The 13,150-nt window shown below is 48.2% G+C and overlaps 1 protein-coding gene across 1 annotated transcript in view; it reads left to right on the plus strand.

Moving 5' to 3' along the window:
* RNGTT (RNA guanylyltransferase and 5'-phosphatase) overlaps positions 1 to 12,832 on the plus strand; it is a 242,835-nt gene extending 230,003 nt beyond the window's left edge. The window contains exon 15 of the mRNA XM_024747414.1: positions 12,767 to 12,832. Within this exon, the coding sequence (XP_024603182.1) occupies positions 12,767 to 12,772 (6 nt within the window). The 3' untranslated portion in view covers positions 12,773 to 12,832. The remainder of the gene's footprint in view (positions 1 to 12,766) is intronic.
* The last annotated feature ends 318 nt before the right edge of the window (positions 12,833 to 13,150 follow it).

Raw genomic sequence — 13,150 nt, forward strand, 5'->3', positions numbered from 1 at the left:
TACAAGAGCTCACTCAGGCCTTCCTAATTCAGTGCTCAAGGTCAAGCACTCAAGGTTAAGACAAAGGTTTCCCTTGCACGCAGCGGGTAGGAGTCGGTTTGCTGGCAAATTAATCAAATAACAAGAATTGATGGAGAACTTTAAAAAATAATCTGAGAAGCCTAACTCAGTCATTCTTTTGAAAGCATTTGTTGATGGTCTACTGTGTGTCAGTTGATGAGGGTAGCGACACACATCCCTGTTCTTAAGGAGGGAAGCAAACAAATGAACAGGCAAACACCATATGAGTGCTTAAATGCTACACGCGATAGTTAGGGGTGCCGAGGGAGGAGGTGGGTAGGGCACTAACATCGGACTTGGGGAGCCGGGGATCTTCGCCGTCTTCCCAGGGGACACTGTGTCGAAGCTGAGACCTGAAAGATGAAAGTGAAGAGGTGCTTTGGAAAAATCATGCTTAGCCGCAACATGGGAAATGGATGGGGCTGCCGAGAAAGGAGGTGGGGAGACCGTGGGAAGGCACGGCAGACTCCCCCCTCCAACCTTCCACCTCTGCAGCACTGATGAGGCCTGACCCAGGGAGGGGGCGGGCGCGGAAGAAGAGGCAGCTGCCTTGGACATGAGTGGGATGGCCAGAGGAGACAAGAGAGGTCATGAGGGGGCGTGGGTTTCTGGGTCAGGGGACTGCCTGGGTGGTGTATTATTCCCCGAGGAGGTGAGCCTGCTGGGAAGGAGGAAGGAGGGCAAGGGAAAGACAAGGGCCATGACCCAGGACTGGGCTTCTTAGAAGGGGCTGCAAGTGTAGGGAGGGAATAGAACTTGAGTCCAGTGTTAGACTAGTTCAAGATGCTTCTGGAATACAGAGAGGAGGGTCTGGCAGGCAGCTGGACACCTGGGAGGGGAGCACAGAGGGGGAGGCTAGGCTGGAGGTGAGGTCTGGGAGGTCCTCAAGTGGCTGGAGACTTTGAGGATTACAGACTTTCCTATTTTGGCAGCATCCTTAGCCATCAAGAATTTGGTGCTAATTACAGATACCAGCAGGCCTCCTTTGCATATTAATAACTAAAGGTACTAATTACAGATGAGCTTTATCTATTCATTAAAACAAGCCCAGGAGGCTTTTTACCTAGAAAGGCTATGATAGCATTCAGTTTAATTACTGTGTGTGCACCTGGAAAAATTACCAGCGGTGTGTCTTGCATGCCCTTGTAGGAATTAGACCGGCAGAGCAAGGGCTTTAGTGCATTTAAAACCAAAGAGGGGATTCGATTTTGCACCCTCAGAAAGCCAAGGCCTGTGTGTGGTTAAGAGTCATTTCCAGTGTACTTAAAGGGGGAATCCAAAATTATCCTAGTTTTTAGAAAAGTTTTGTATAGCTTCTTCTACCTGAGGAAGCATCCCCAAATGGTCCCCAGGTGCTCTGAAGGCCAAGGGATTTTTCAGGCTGAGAGTGAGAAGAAGCCCCTATGTGCCAGCTAGGCAGCCGCCTGGAGAGAAGTGTCTCCCACCCGAGCAGGAGAGGGAAGGTCCAGGAGGAAAGGCTCAGCAGAAAGGATCCTGCAGAAGGCTTGCTTTGCTCCAAGGTATGAAAGGAGGTTGGGGTTCAGCTGGAGGGGCTGGGGGTAAATCAGTTTGTTTGGGAAAACCAAACAAACTGGCAATGACTAACTCCAGGAAACCAAAAAGCAAAACAAAAGAAAACGTTGCTCTAGTTTACCAGGTGGCTCGGCTGTGCTGGAAACACTGTGCTAGCCCCTGATTTAGCTAAAAGTGTGACGCGCTATGTTGAGGAAATGAGGACATGGAGAGGAGGCAAGAGTGTGTAAATGGGAGGGATGGTGTTACCAACCAGGGTTCTTAATCAACAGAAATTGATAAGAGGCCAGACAAGAAATTCAGGCAAGGCTTTACTGGGGTTCCTGCTGCAGCAGGGGTGTGAGCTATTTCCTTATATGGGGTGAGGGCAGGGGTGTGTCCAGGGATCAGGCCAGAGGGGTGTCTTAGGTGGTTTGCCCACCCCTTAGGTGGTGTTGTGTGCGGGGGGCATGCGCAGCGCCCTGCTTTTGCTCCCGGCTCTTCAGAAGTAGCAGTTGGGTTCTTTTGGTCTCTTTGTATCTTGTTGTCCATAATTTGCCCCAACTGTGCGTGTGCTTGCAAGCAGTTATTTTTAGTCTCTTGTAGTTTCTTTGTATAAGCACTGCAGCAAAGGGTCCCAGGTCCCAGCCTATCTCAATGGCCCGGCCTTCCACAATGAATCTAAAACAGAAAAAAAAGAAAAAGCATTCTACCTATGCCATCTGCAGATGCAGAGGTAAAGAGCAGAAGAAGGAAGTTGTGGTATCTGAGGAATGAGAATTGGGAGGGAGGCAGAGGGGGCAGGGACAACTGTTTTCTGTCACACACCTTGTGTCCCTGTCTGGCTTTCCTAACCTATGTACATGCACTACTTTGATAAAAAATAAAAACACATTTTAAAGGGCCCCTGATCACATGGAAGGTGAGTCTGTTTTGCTTCCATTGCTAAGCAATGGCATGGACAACAACAAAAAATGTTGCCTTGAGTCTCCTCAGTTCTGCAAAGCAGAAATGTGGCAGCCGGGTATGTGACCGTCAAGGCCCAAGAGCGCATCCTGGGGCAGAGTCAGCATGGGCGGCTCTGAAATGCAGTCCTGCTGTGGCACTCGCCGGTCTCAGTGTCTTCTGGGGCTTCCCATCGTCCCCCTGGGAAAACCCCAATTCTGTGACATGGGCCTTCAGGGCCTCTGTGATGTGGCCCCTGCCAACCTCTCCACTTCCTAACATCCTCCCCGCACCCGCAAATGAATTGTAGCCCTGCAGTACACACACACACACACACACACACACACACACACCACGCCCAACTGTCCTACCCTCCGCAAGCTGGGTGACCCCGTAACCTCTGCTCATCACCCTTGACATCCTAATTCAGACCTTTCCTTCTCCTGAGGCCTTTACTGACCCCTCCTCCCGTGGGCTCCCAGCACGCCCTGTGCTCATGTCTCTCGTTATCTAGAACCCCCTTCTCCCCTCCCTCATGAGCCCCTCTGGGCAGGAGATGTGCCCGATCCAAGTCGCACAAATGAATACAACCACTCGAGGAACCGTCTAAAGGCTGAGAGCAAACCCTCCAACGTCTTCCTGTCCCTCCCTCTGTCCAGTCCACTCGACAGCCAGGCCCCTGATCTCACCAAGAGCCTTCTCGACAACCAGGCCCTCCCTCCCCTGCAGGAAAGAGACAAACCCAGGGTCGACTGATGGAGGGAGGGTCAGAGGCATCTCAGAGCGGGTGGAGGGAAAGTTGAAATTGGGCTCTGTCACCATTTTTAAGCCCAGACACCAGACGAAAGCAGACTCTGAAGGCCTGGCTGCGCGTCCCCTGCTCAGGGGTCTCACATGACATGGGCCCCTTATGCTCCCCGAGCCCTTCCGGGGACCCCGCAAGCCTTCCATCTCACCCGTCGTCGTGTCCGGCCTGGGGGACATGCCAGGGATGAGCTCTGTCTGCCCCAGCCCTGCCTGCGGCACTTGGGGAAAGCTTTGTCCTCTCCTCTGTCTGGCTGAGAGGGCCCACGTGGGGCACGGGTGGGGTCCCCAACTCCTCCCAGCGGGAACACGCCTCCCAGCCCTGCCTCTCAGCTTTCCGACAGGGACCGAGGCTTCCGAAGGGCAATCCGGCCAAGATGGGGGAAATCGTCAGCATCAGTTAACAGGACCAGGAGAAAGGGGCCTAGAGGCCGTGTGACTACAGGAATAACTATAATGATGGCGAATGTTTTGTGAACCCCGACTTTGTGCCAGTCAAATGCCTTACACACATCATCTCATTATCCTGTCCACACCCTGTGGACAAGACACCACCATCATCTGGTACTCAGCAGCTGTGGCCCGAGGCTCAGAGAGATCTTACTTGATAGGTGAGGAGGGATGTCAGCCCAGGACTGTCTGACCTCAGAGAAAGACTCTGAACTTTTAACTTGGATGTTACGCTTCTATGGACCAGGGTAGCAAAGGAAGGGAGATGTAGGGAAGAGAAAAGAGGTGATAGCGTGGGGTTTTTTTTTGTTTGTTTGTTTTGTTTTATTTTTAAGGTTAGGGGAAGCTCAGCACATTTTGGAGAATGAAATTATGAGGGAAATCTTGCTTTTGATCGGAGTGTGTCCCACCAGCATCCCTACCCGCTATTCCTCCCAAACCCACAGCCAGCAGCCCAGATCCTCCAGGGGTTCTGGGGTCACTTTTCCTCCTTCGGTTCCAAAGTTAAATCAACTGTAAACAAGCAAGTGCTTTAAATAATGCTGCCTGAGGTGTGGCCGTAATCTGCACCCCGTGTAGACTTTCTAATGCCCCTGCAGGAGCATGTGGGTCTTAGTGTCTATGTTTTTGACAGACATTAAGCCCGCACTGATCTAGGCTGACGGCTCTGGGTGCCTTCCGCAGTTAGTAATTTCAGATGTCGTGGGAGGGAGTTCTTGGTGGAAGAATCACACTTTCAATCCAAAATTAAAGCTCAATTTGGTCTAATTGTCCTTGATTTTATCAGTTGCATAAAATAGCTGATTCCACATGCAAAAATAAATAAATAGTTGCGCAGCTTCGAAATCCCTTCTTCTTGGGGACAGAACCCATCAAGTTCTCTGCCGTCTCTCCTGCTATTTTCATCCACCAAACAGTGCTGATCTTTCTCTATCCTTTTCTATTTTCTCTCCCTTCCCTGCGCTTCCCCCAGCCCTTACCAAAAAAAGAAAAGCCTAGTGTCTCTCTGTGTGTGTCTATCTTCTCTGTGTCTTGTATAATTTTAGAACGGAAGTTCCTTAAGATCAAGAATAGTTCCTTCATGAGATGATGACACCCAGAAATCTGGCAATGCCTATTTAAGTGGTAACTTGGAATAAAGAAAATAATAAAAGTGGCCATTTATTTCTCTAGCAATAATTTGTTAGCAAAATCCAGCAACAGAGACCATATTTTGCGCTTGGAATAAAAAGGCAGAGAGACTGTCCCAGGCCTCTGGTGGGAGAATGCCTTTCAAGAACATCCAAAGACTTACCCTCAAGGCAGTGAGGTAATGGAAGATGCCTAGCCCCAGTGGCCAGCAGCACTGAGTTCTTGCCTGCCTCTGCTTCCAGGCAGCTGTGTGACTTTGGGCAAGTCCCTTTACCTCTCTGGTACTCAGGTTCCTACTCAGGAAAGTGAAGGGCCATGGTACGGTCTGAGGTGCATTCCAGTGGTGGTCCTAGTACCCTGGGGAAGGAGGAAGAGGGTTGGCAGTTGACCCAGAGGGCACGATGGAGGCCCATCCATGGCAGTGCCAGGAGGGATAGAGAGAGAGGAACGTGAGAGTAATTTGCGAGGCAGAGTCAACAGGGCCTGGTACCAAATGGGTGCAGGGTGAGGAGGGAAGAGTCTGGACAGATGCTCTCGTCTCTGCCTTGGGGACCCAAGAGTGTGTGGAGGATGTAGATCAAGATGGCCACGGGAGTGGAAGGTGTCAGATTTTGAATTACCTTCTGTACAGATTTTTTATAATGCCCACCAATTCTTTAACACTATTCCATCTTGAATACGGACTTGCTTGAGTGACTAACTTCTAAGAAATACAGTGCAGTAGAGGTAGGTTCTAGGACAATTCACCTTCTGGCCTGGCCTCCGCAGACCGCATGCCTGCCTCCAGGACTATCTGGGGGAAACTTCCTTGATGACAGAAGCGCTTTACTGCACTGTCCCATAAAGTAGCCACCAGCCACAGGTAAGCTACTGGGTAGCTGGCAAGAGGGCATCATGACTAAAATACTGAATTAAAACAATTTTTGTTCCAAATTTTTTTATTGAAGTATCGTTGATTTGCAATGTTTTAGGTGTACAGCAAAGTGATTCCGTTTTATATATATATAAGGGAAGCCCTATATATATATTCTTTTTCAGATTCTTTGAACTACAGAATTGAAAGTTTTGTTAAGTTTAATTACTTTCAATGGGAATGTCCAGAGCCGCGTGTGCCTGGTGGCTCCCGTGGGTGGAACTGGACGGTGCGGGCAGAGCTGCGGTCCAGTGGATTGTTTTGCTTTCAGTCCAGGGTCTCCCATGGTGCCCAGAAGGCATGAAGAGCAGGCTTTTGGCTCTGAGAGTCTGAGGAAGAACATACCACCCACCCTTTAGAAGAAAATGCCAGGGCTGGAGGGAAGCTCAGACAGCATCTGGCCCAATCACTTCTTCGCAGGGGAGGATGCTGGGTCCAGCAGACCCCCCGAGGGGCTGGGAGTGTGGAGGGGCAGTCAGGGGCAGATTAATAGGGAAGATTAGCCCCGCGCTTACCATCCAGCAGATGCTGGAAAGAGGGAAGCATTTAGGACCAGAGCATAAGACAGAGTATAAGGTTGGAGAACTAATGAAAACAGAAAGGTAAAGGAAACGTGTGGGAGCTCCTCCCAAGAAGGCCCCATGGGACTCAGTGATCAGCCCCCAGGGGACACGAGCCCACATTACCTGCCAGCTCAGAACCTGGAAGAAGTCTGGGGGAAGAGCTGATCTGAAGCCCGAAGAGCTCCCTGGTGAGCTGGGGAGAGGAGAGTGGGCCCTGTCCAGAGTCCCTGCCGTCCAGTTCTTTCCTACACGGCTCCGTTTCCATCAGGGGTCCTGCTGGCTGATGCCCCAGAACCACCGACCTCAGGTTGGCGGCCTGGAAGCAGGTCCCAGACCCCAGCTCGGCTCCCACGCACTGGGAAGCCCAGCAGGAGCCAGGGTCTGAGAAGTGAGCAGGGATGCTGCCCAGTGGCTGGGAAGGGGCTCGGCCTGGCACGCTGTTCTAACACCCGAGTTCTGTCCCTGCTGGGATTGGAAGAGATGCTTCAGGGCCAGTAAACAGAATTTTTTTTTTATTCTGACAAATCACTTTAAAAATAAGAATAGGGCAGTGATAGTTGGTTGATTTTGGTCTTGAAACTGAATAGCTCTGTGTCTTTATTCAGCTGAGGTCCTTTTCCTATTACTATCTTTCTTTCTTGAGAGAGACCATGTCCTTGCTAAGGCAGAGACACAGATGTCACAGTGTGGTCAAAGGTGCTCCAAGTCGTGGTTGTCACTTGTGCATTGGTCATCAGGGCCAGGGCCAGGGAGGAACTAGACTTTCCTACAGGACACTAAAGACAGGAAGGCTAGTAGGTTCCCCCCACCGCTCACTGGGCAGGGGCTTCAGGGGGCCATTGAGCCTGCTGTGGTTCTCTTTTTACCTCACCCACCCATCCACCCATCCACTCACCCACCCATCCAACTACCCATCCACCCACCCATCTATCCACTCATCCATCCATCCACCCACCCACGCACCCACCATCTATCCATCCTTTCATCCATTCATCCATCCATCCACCCACCCACCCACCATCTATCCATCCATCTACCCATCCATCCCTCCATCCATCCACCCACCCACTCACACATCTATCCATTTTGAGTAAAACTTCTCCAATACCCTGAGTTCAAGCCTTCACCTGTAGGGATATAATCACCAAACATCACACAAGAAGTTCATTTTGCAGCTTATGTAGGCCAACTACATTTCTTTCACCAATGAGTGTGTCTGTACTTTTAAGCTTACTGCCTAACCCTCAGGAAAACATTCTAAGGCCATGAAGATTGACGACGGGAAGGGGAGAGGCATCAGGAGTGTGTGAGAGGATCATGAACCTCTCCTAGGGTAGCTAAAACAGGAAGTGCGCCCACATATTTTACACAGAGTTTGGGTTCCTTTGGGGTTTGGCTCAGGAAAAGGACATTTTCTGCCCTTCTACTCCAAGCAGGTTTTGCTGTCCGTGGCAGGAGCAGGAAGCCCTTTTGGGAAGCAGGCAGGGGATGAAGGGGCACGTGTGTGACACGCAATCACCCCAAGCTTCGCCCCTGCCCGGGGCCACACAGACGTGGATGGAGCCTGGGGCAGGGTGAAGCAGGCGGGTGTGCTCTGCCTGGCGCCCACCCAGATCCAGCTTTCACTCTCACCAGGCGCCGCAACTGGTTCTCACGTTCCTGAGAATGTTGGTCAGTTTCCTCCTGTTCTGTTGCTCAGCAGCCAGACAGCGTGTGGTCTGAAATAACAAAACTGTACAAACGGTTCGGTCTCGAAGGAAATGCCTCGCCTAAGACATAATCTCAACGTGCCAGCTGTGGGCTGATCATTTTCCGCACCCAGAACACACTGAACATGTTGGCTTTTAAGACACATAAACAGTGGGAATGCGGATCCACTTGCTCAGGCAGAAGGAGAAGGAGAGAAACCACCTCTCCTTTGAATGGCAATTCAGGCTGCTCAGCGGCTGCCCTGCGTTTTCTCTGCAGAGTTTGCCTGGCTGCTCGGGAAGGCGGCTGTGCTTTGTCAGAAGGGCTGGTCTCTGGAAGGCTGGGCGTCTTTACCCAGCCTCCCTGGAGAGCCGGCTTTGCGGTGATGATGAGCTCCTGGGCTGAGTTGTTCAAGCCAGTCTCCTCCCTACAAATCTGCAGGGAATCGCTTCCTCCTGTAACTTTCTCTGCTCTTGTTATTTGGTTTTGCTCGCTGCCTTTTCAGCTTGTTCGTTGTTTGCATATACAAATGCGACTGATTTTTGTGTGTTGCCTTTGCATCCTGCTACTTTGATGAATTCATTTATTCGTTCTAACAGTGTGTGTGTGTGTGTGTGTGTGTGTGTGTGTGTGTGTGTGTGGAATCTTTATAGGGTTTTCTACATAAAAATCATATTATCTGCAAACAGAGATAATTTTACTTTCTACTTTCCTGTTTGGATGACTTTTATTTCTTTTATTGCCTAATGTCTGGCTAGGACTTCTAGTACTATGTTGAATAAAAGTGGTGTAAGTGGGCATATATTTGCAAAATCATATATCTGACAAAGAACTTACAGTTCAGAATATATCAAGAACTTGTTAACCTTGACAGTAAAACAATGTACAGATCTTCCTCAACTTATGATTGGGTTACATCCAGATAAACCCATCACAAGTTGAAAATATCGTTAAGACAAAAATGCATTTAATACACCTAACCCACTTAACGTCATAGCTTAGCCTCGCCTACCTGAAATGTGCTCAGAACACTTACATTAGCCTCCAGTTGGGCAAAATCATCTAATGCAAAGCCTCTTTTACAATAAAGTGTTGACTATCTCATGTAACTTATTGAATAGTTTCCCAAAAGTGAAAAAACAATGGTTGTGTGGGTACGGAATGGTTGTTAAGTGTATGGGGTGTTTACCCTAGTGATCGAGTGGCTGACAGGGAGTGGCTGCCTCTGTCCAGCATCAGGAGACAGTATATGTTATCGTGCGATTCCTTTCGTGTTAGGATTCCTATTCATCCTGCGTGAAACTTTTAGGAGTTAAGCTATTTTAAGCTATGTTATGTGGTTTAAAAGAGTCACAGCGGTCAAGGTAAACTTCCACATTAGTTGTTTTGAAACGTCCAGTGTAGGACCGCGAGCGTCTCAGAGGGATAAATGAAGAGTGTGACTTTACATAAGATATTTGTTTGGCAACGTAAGTCAGAGGAAAGGAAGGAGTGACTTAGAGAGACAAGCCCCCAGGGGTGTAACCGTACACCGTACTGGCAGACTCCTTAAAAAGAGTCCACGGAGTTGAGCTCTTCACGGGAGGACCCGACTCCACGCTGCTGAGAGATGTTCCAGATGGACCTGCCCGAGTTCCTGTTGGAGCCGAGGGAAGGACCAGAGACTGCTGCCTGTGCTGAGATGCCTCCTTTCGGGACTTCTCCTTGGAGCGGTCGGTGCATTACGCCTTTCTATTTTCTCTACGTTGAATAACCTGTGCTGCATGTTAATTGTGTGTAAGAAACGGAGTGATCTGTGATTTGAAGACTGGCTACGGTTTGTGTATCTCCAATCCCGCCATTCTTACCTGGTCCCACCATGGGGCTTTGTGACAGACAGCATTGTACTGCCTGTCCCTAGCCTGGGAAAAGACCAAAATTCAAACTCGGGAGTACAATTCCCGCTGAACATGTGTCACTTTCACCCCGTCGTAAACTCAAAAAATCTTAGGTTGAGCCATCCTGAGTCGGGGACTGTCTGTAATTAGAAAGTGGGCAGAAGACTTGAAGGCCATTTCTCCAGACAGAACATGTGAATGGCAAATAAGCATATGTAAAGAAGTTCAGCATTGTTAGCCATTAGAGAATTACAAATTAAACCATGAGGAGATACTATTACACACGAAGTAGAATGGCTAAAATTAAAAATATTGACAATACCAATTGTTGGAAAGGATAGGAATCAACTGAAACTCTCACCTGTTGCTTAGTGGGATATAAAATGGTGAGGCCACTCTGGAAAACCATTTTCTTGTGAAGTTAAACATATACTTACCATGTGACCCAGCAATCACACTGCTGGGTATTTATCCTAGATAAATGAAAGCTTATCAAACACAAACACCTGTGCACAAATGTTTATAGTAGTACACGAATATTTATAGCAACCTTGTTTGTAACAGACAAAAACTGGAAACAGACGTTCTTTAATGGTAAATGATTAAACAAACTGTGGTACATTCATGCCATGGATCTACTCAGCAGTAAAAAAAAAAGGGATGAAACTATTGATACATACAACCACTTGGATGGATCTTGAGGGCATTATCCTTAGTGAAAAAAGAACCCTAAAATGTTTACAAATTATATGACTTAGTTTATATTACATTTTTAAAATTACAGAATTATAGTAATGGAGAACAGATCAGTGAGTGCCAGGGGGAGGGCCCTAAAAGGATAGGCAAAGGGTTTTCGCTCTGGGGACAGAACACCTCCGTATCCTGAATAGGGTAGTGTTTACATGAGTATATCCATGTGCTAACTTGGTGAAATCTGAATATGGTCTGTAGTTTAGTTAATAATATTGTACTAATATCCGTTTCCTGGTTTTAATAATGTGCTCTGGTGACTTCCCTGGTGGTCCAGTGGCTAAGGCTCTGAGCTCCCAATGCAGGGGGCCTGGGTTCGATCCCTGGTCAGGGAACTAGATCCCATGTGCCGCAACTAAAGCTTCTGCATGCCGCAACTAAAGATCCCGCATGCTGCGACTGGGACCAGTGCAGCCAAATAAATAAATAAATAAAATGAATATTTTAAAAAAAATAACGTGCTCTGGTTGTGTAAGATGTTATAATTTGAGGAACCTGGGTGAAGGGTACACAACGGACTCTCTACTATTTTTGCAACTTCTTGTGAGTCTAACATTATTTCAAAATAAAAAGCAAAAAACAAAAGACCGAACAGGCACCCTTTCTGAGCATTGCTCTGCAAATAAACATGCAGCATCCCTGGTTTAGCTTGGAACTCAGGGCTGAAGGACCCTTTCCCGCCTCTCTTTCCTTTGGGCCATCAAATTTACCCAATTTCTGGAAGAACATTGTGAGAGCAGTTCAAACAAACACAGTCGTGCTCAAAATATGTGTGTGTGAGAAGTGGAGGATCCCTTTCAGGTGCTGTAGCATCTTTAACTTGCTTCTTCCAGCTGCTGCTCTCATGGACGTTATTGAAGACCAATGTGTGGGACTTGATGCCTAATTTTTTAAAATAAATTTATTTATTTACTTTTGGCTGCATTGGGTCTTCGTTGCTGTGCGGGCTTTCTCTACTTACGGCAAGCCGGGGCTACTCTTCGTTGCGGTGTGCGGGCTTCTCATTGCTGTGGCTTCTCTTGTTGCAAAGCACTGGCTCTAGGCACGCCCGCTTCAGTAGTTGTGGCACACGGGCTCAGTAGTTGTGGCTCGAGGGCTCTAGAGTGCAAGCTCAGTAGTTGTGGCGCACGGGCTTAGTTGCTCTGTGGCATGTGGGATCTTCCCAGCCCAGGGCTCGAAGCCATGTCCCCTGCATTGGTAGGCAGATTCTTAACCACTGCACCACCAGGGAAGTGCTTGGTGCCTAGGCCTAATTTTGACCAATCAGCGTGTGTTCACCAAACACAAAGTTTGTGCAAAAAATGTTATTTTTGTATTATTTTGGCACCTATATGTGTTTAAACACCAACAGATGTCAAGGCTGTGCTCAGGAGGGTATAGGGACCAGGAAAAAACCCCAGGCTCAGAATCCAGGGCAAATTGCTCTATGTGTCCCCTTGCTGCCCTGGACACTCTCCCCTCTGTGCTCGAATAGATGCTGTCACATTTGCTTGGGTTTTTTATATGTGTCCCTCCTCAGTGGGGCAAAGATCCTGTCTTCTGGAAATCGGCATCCAAGCCACTGTTAACATCTGCCATCAGGACTAGGTCCTGTGATGGTCACTAGATTTCCGTCCCAGCTGGCATAATCACAACTCCCTTTGAGATGCTGCTTAGATGGAATCCCCCCAGACTGTCTGGTTACCCAGTCTGGGTGTTACCATCTCAACCACAGAACCTCACAGGAAGACCTGTCAAACGGTAAAGCAAAACCGAGATGCAGCCTATGGTGGCAGAGGCTGCTAACGCCAGCCCCAATCCATTCTCCTCTTCTTCCTTTGTAGAGGCAGCCCAGCTCTATTGATTGTGGGAGGTGGCAATGTGCTCAGCTAATAGACCACGTTTCCCAGCTCCCTATGTATCTAGGTGTGGCCACGTGACTAGGTTTTAGCCAGTGAGATATACAGACATGTTATTGGGTGGGACTTCTGAGAAAACTTACAAAATAGGCAATTGTGAAGTGCCTTTTTTTTTTTCCTTTTTTTAAAAAAATATCCCTTCCCTCTTTCTTCTGCCTCCTACCTGGAATCCAGATGTGATAGTTGGTGTTCCAGCATCAATCTCTGCTCATGAGGTGACCTTCAGGATGAAAGCCAGCGGCTAAAGATACAGAACCATGCATTTACAGCAACATGGATGGACCTAGAGATGATCATACTGAGTGAAGTAAGTCAGGCAGAGAAAGACAAACATCATATGATATCACTTACATGTGGAATCTAAAAAAATAACACAGATCAACTTATTTACTAAACAGACTCACAGACACAGAAAACAAATTTATGGTTACCAAGGGGGAAAGGGGAGGGGGAGGGATAAATTAGGAGTATGGGAGTAACAGATACACACTACTATATATAAAATAAACACTAAGGATTTACTTATAGCACAGGGAACTATATTCAATATTTTGTAAT

This window comes from Neophocaena asiaeorientalis, unplaced genomic scaffold (genome assembly GCF_003031525.2).
Source record: "Neophocaena asiaeorientalis asiaeorientalis breed wild unplaced genomic scaffold, Neophocaena_asiaeorientalis_V1.1 scaffold161, whole genome shotgun sequence".
Classification (NCBI taxonomy): domain Eukaryota; kingdom Metazoa; phylum Chordata; class Mammalia; order Artiodactyla; family Phocoenidae; genus Neophocaena; species Neophocaena asiaeorientalis.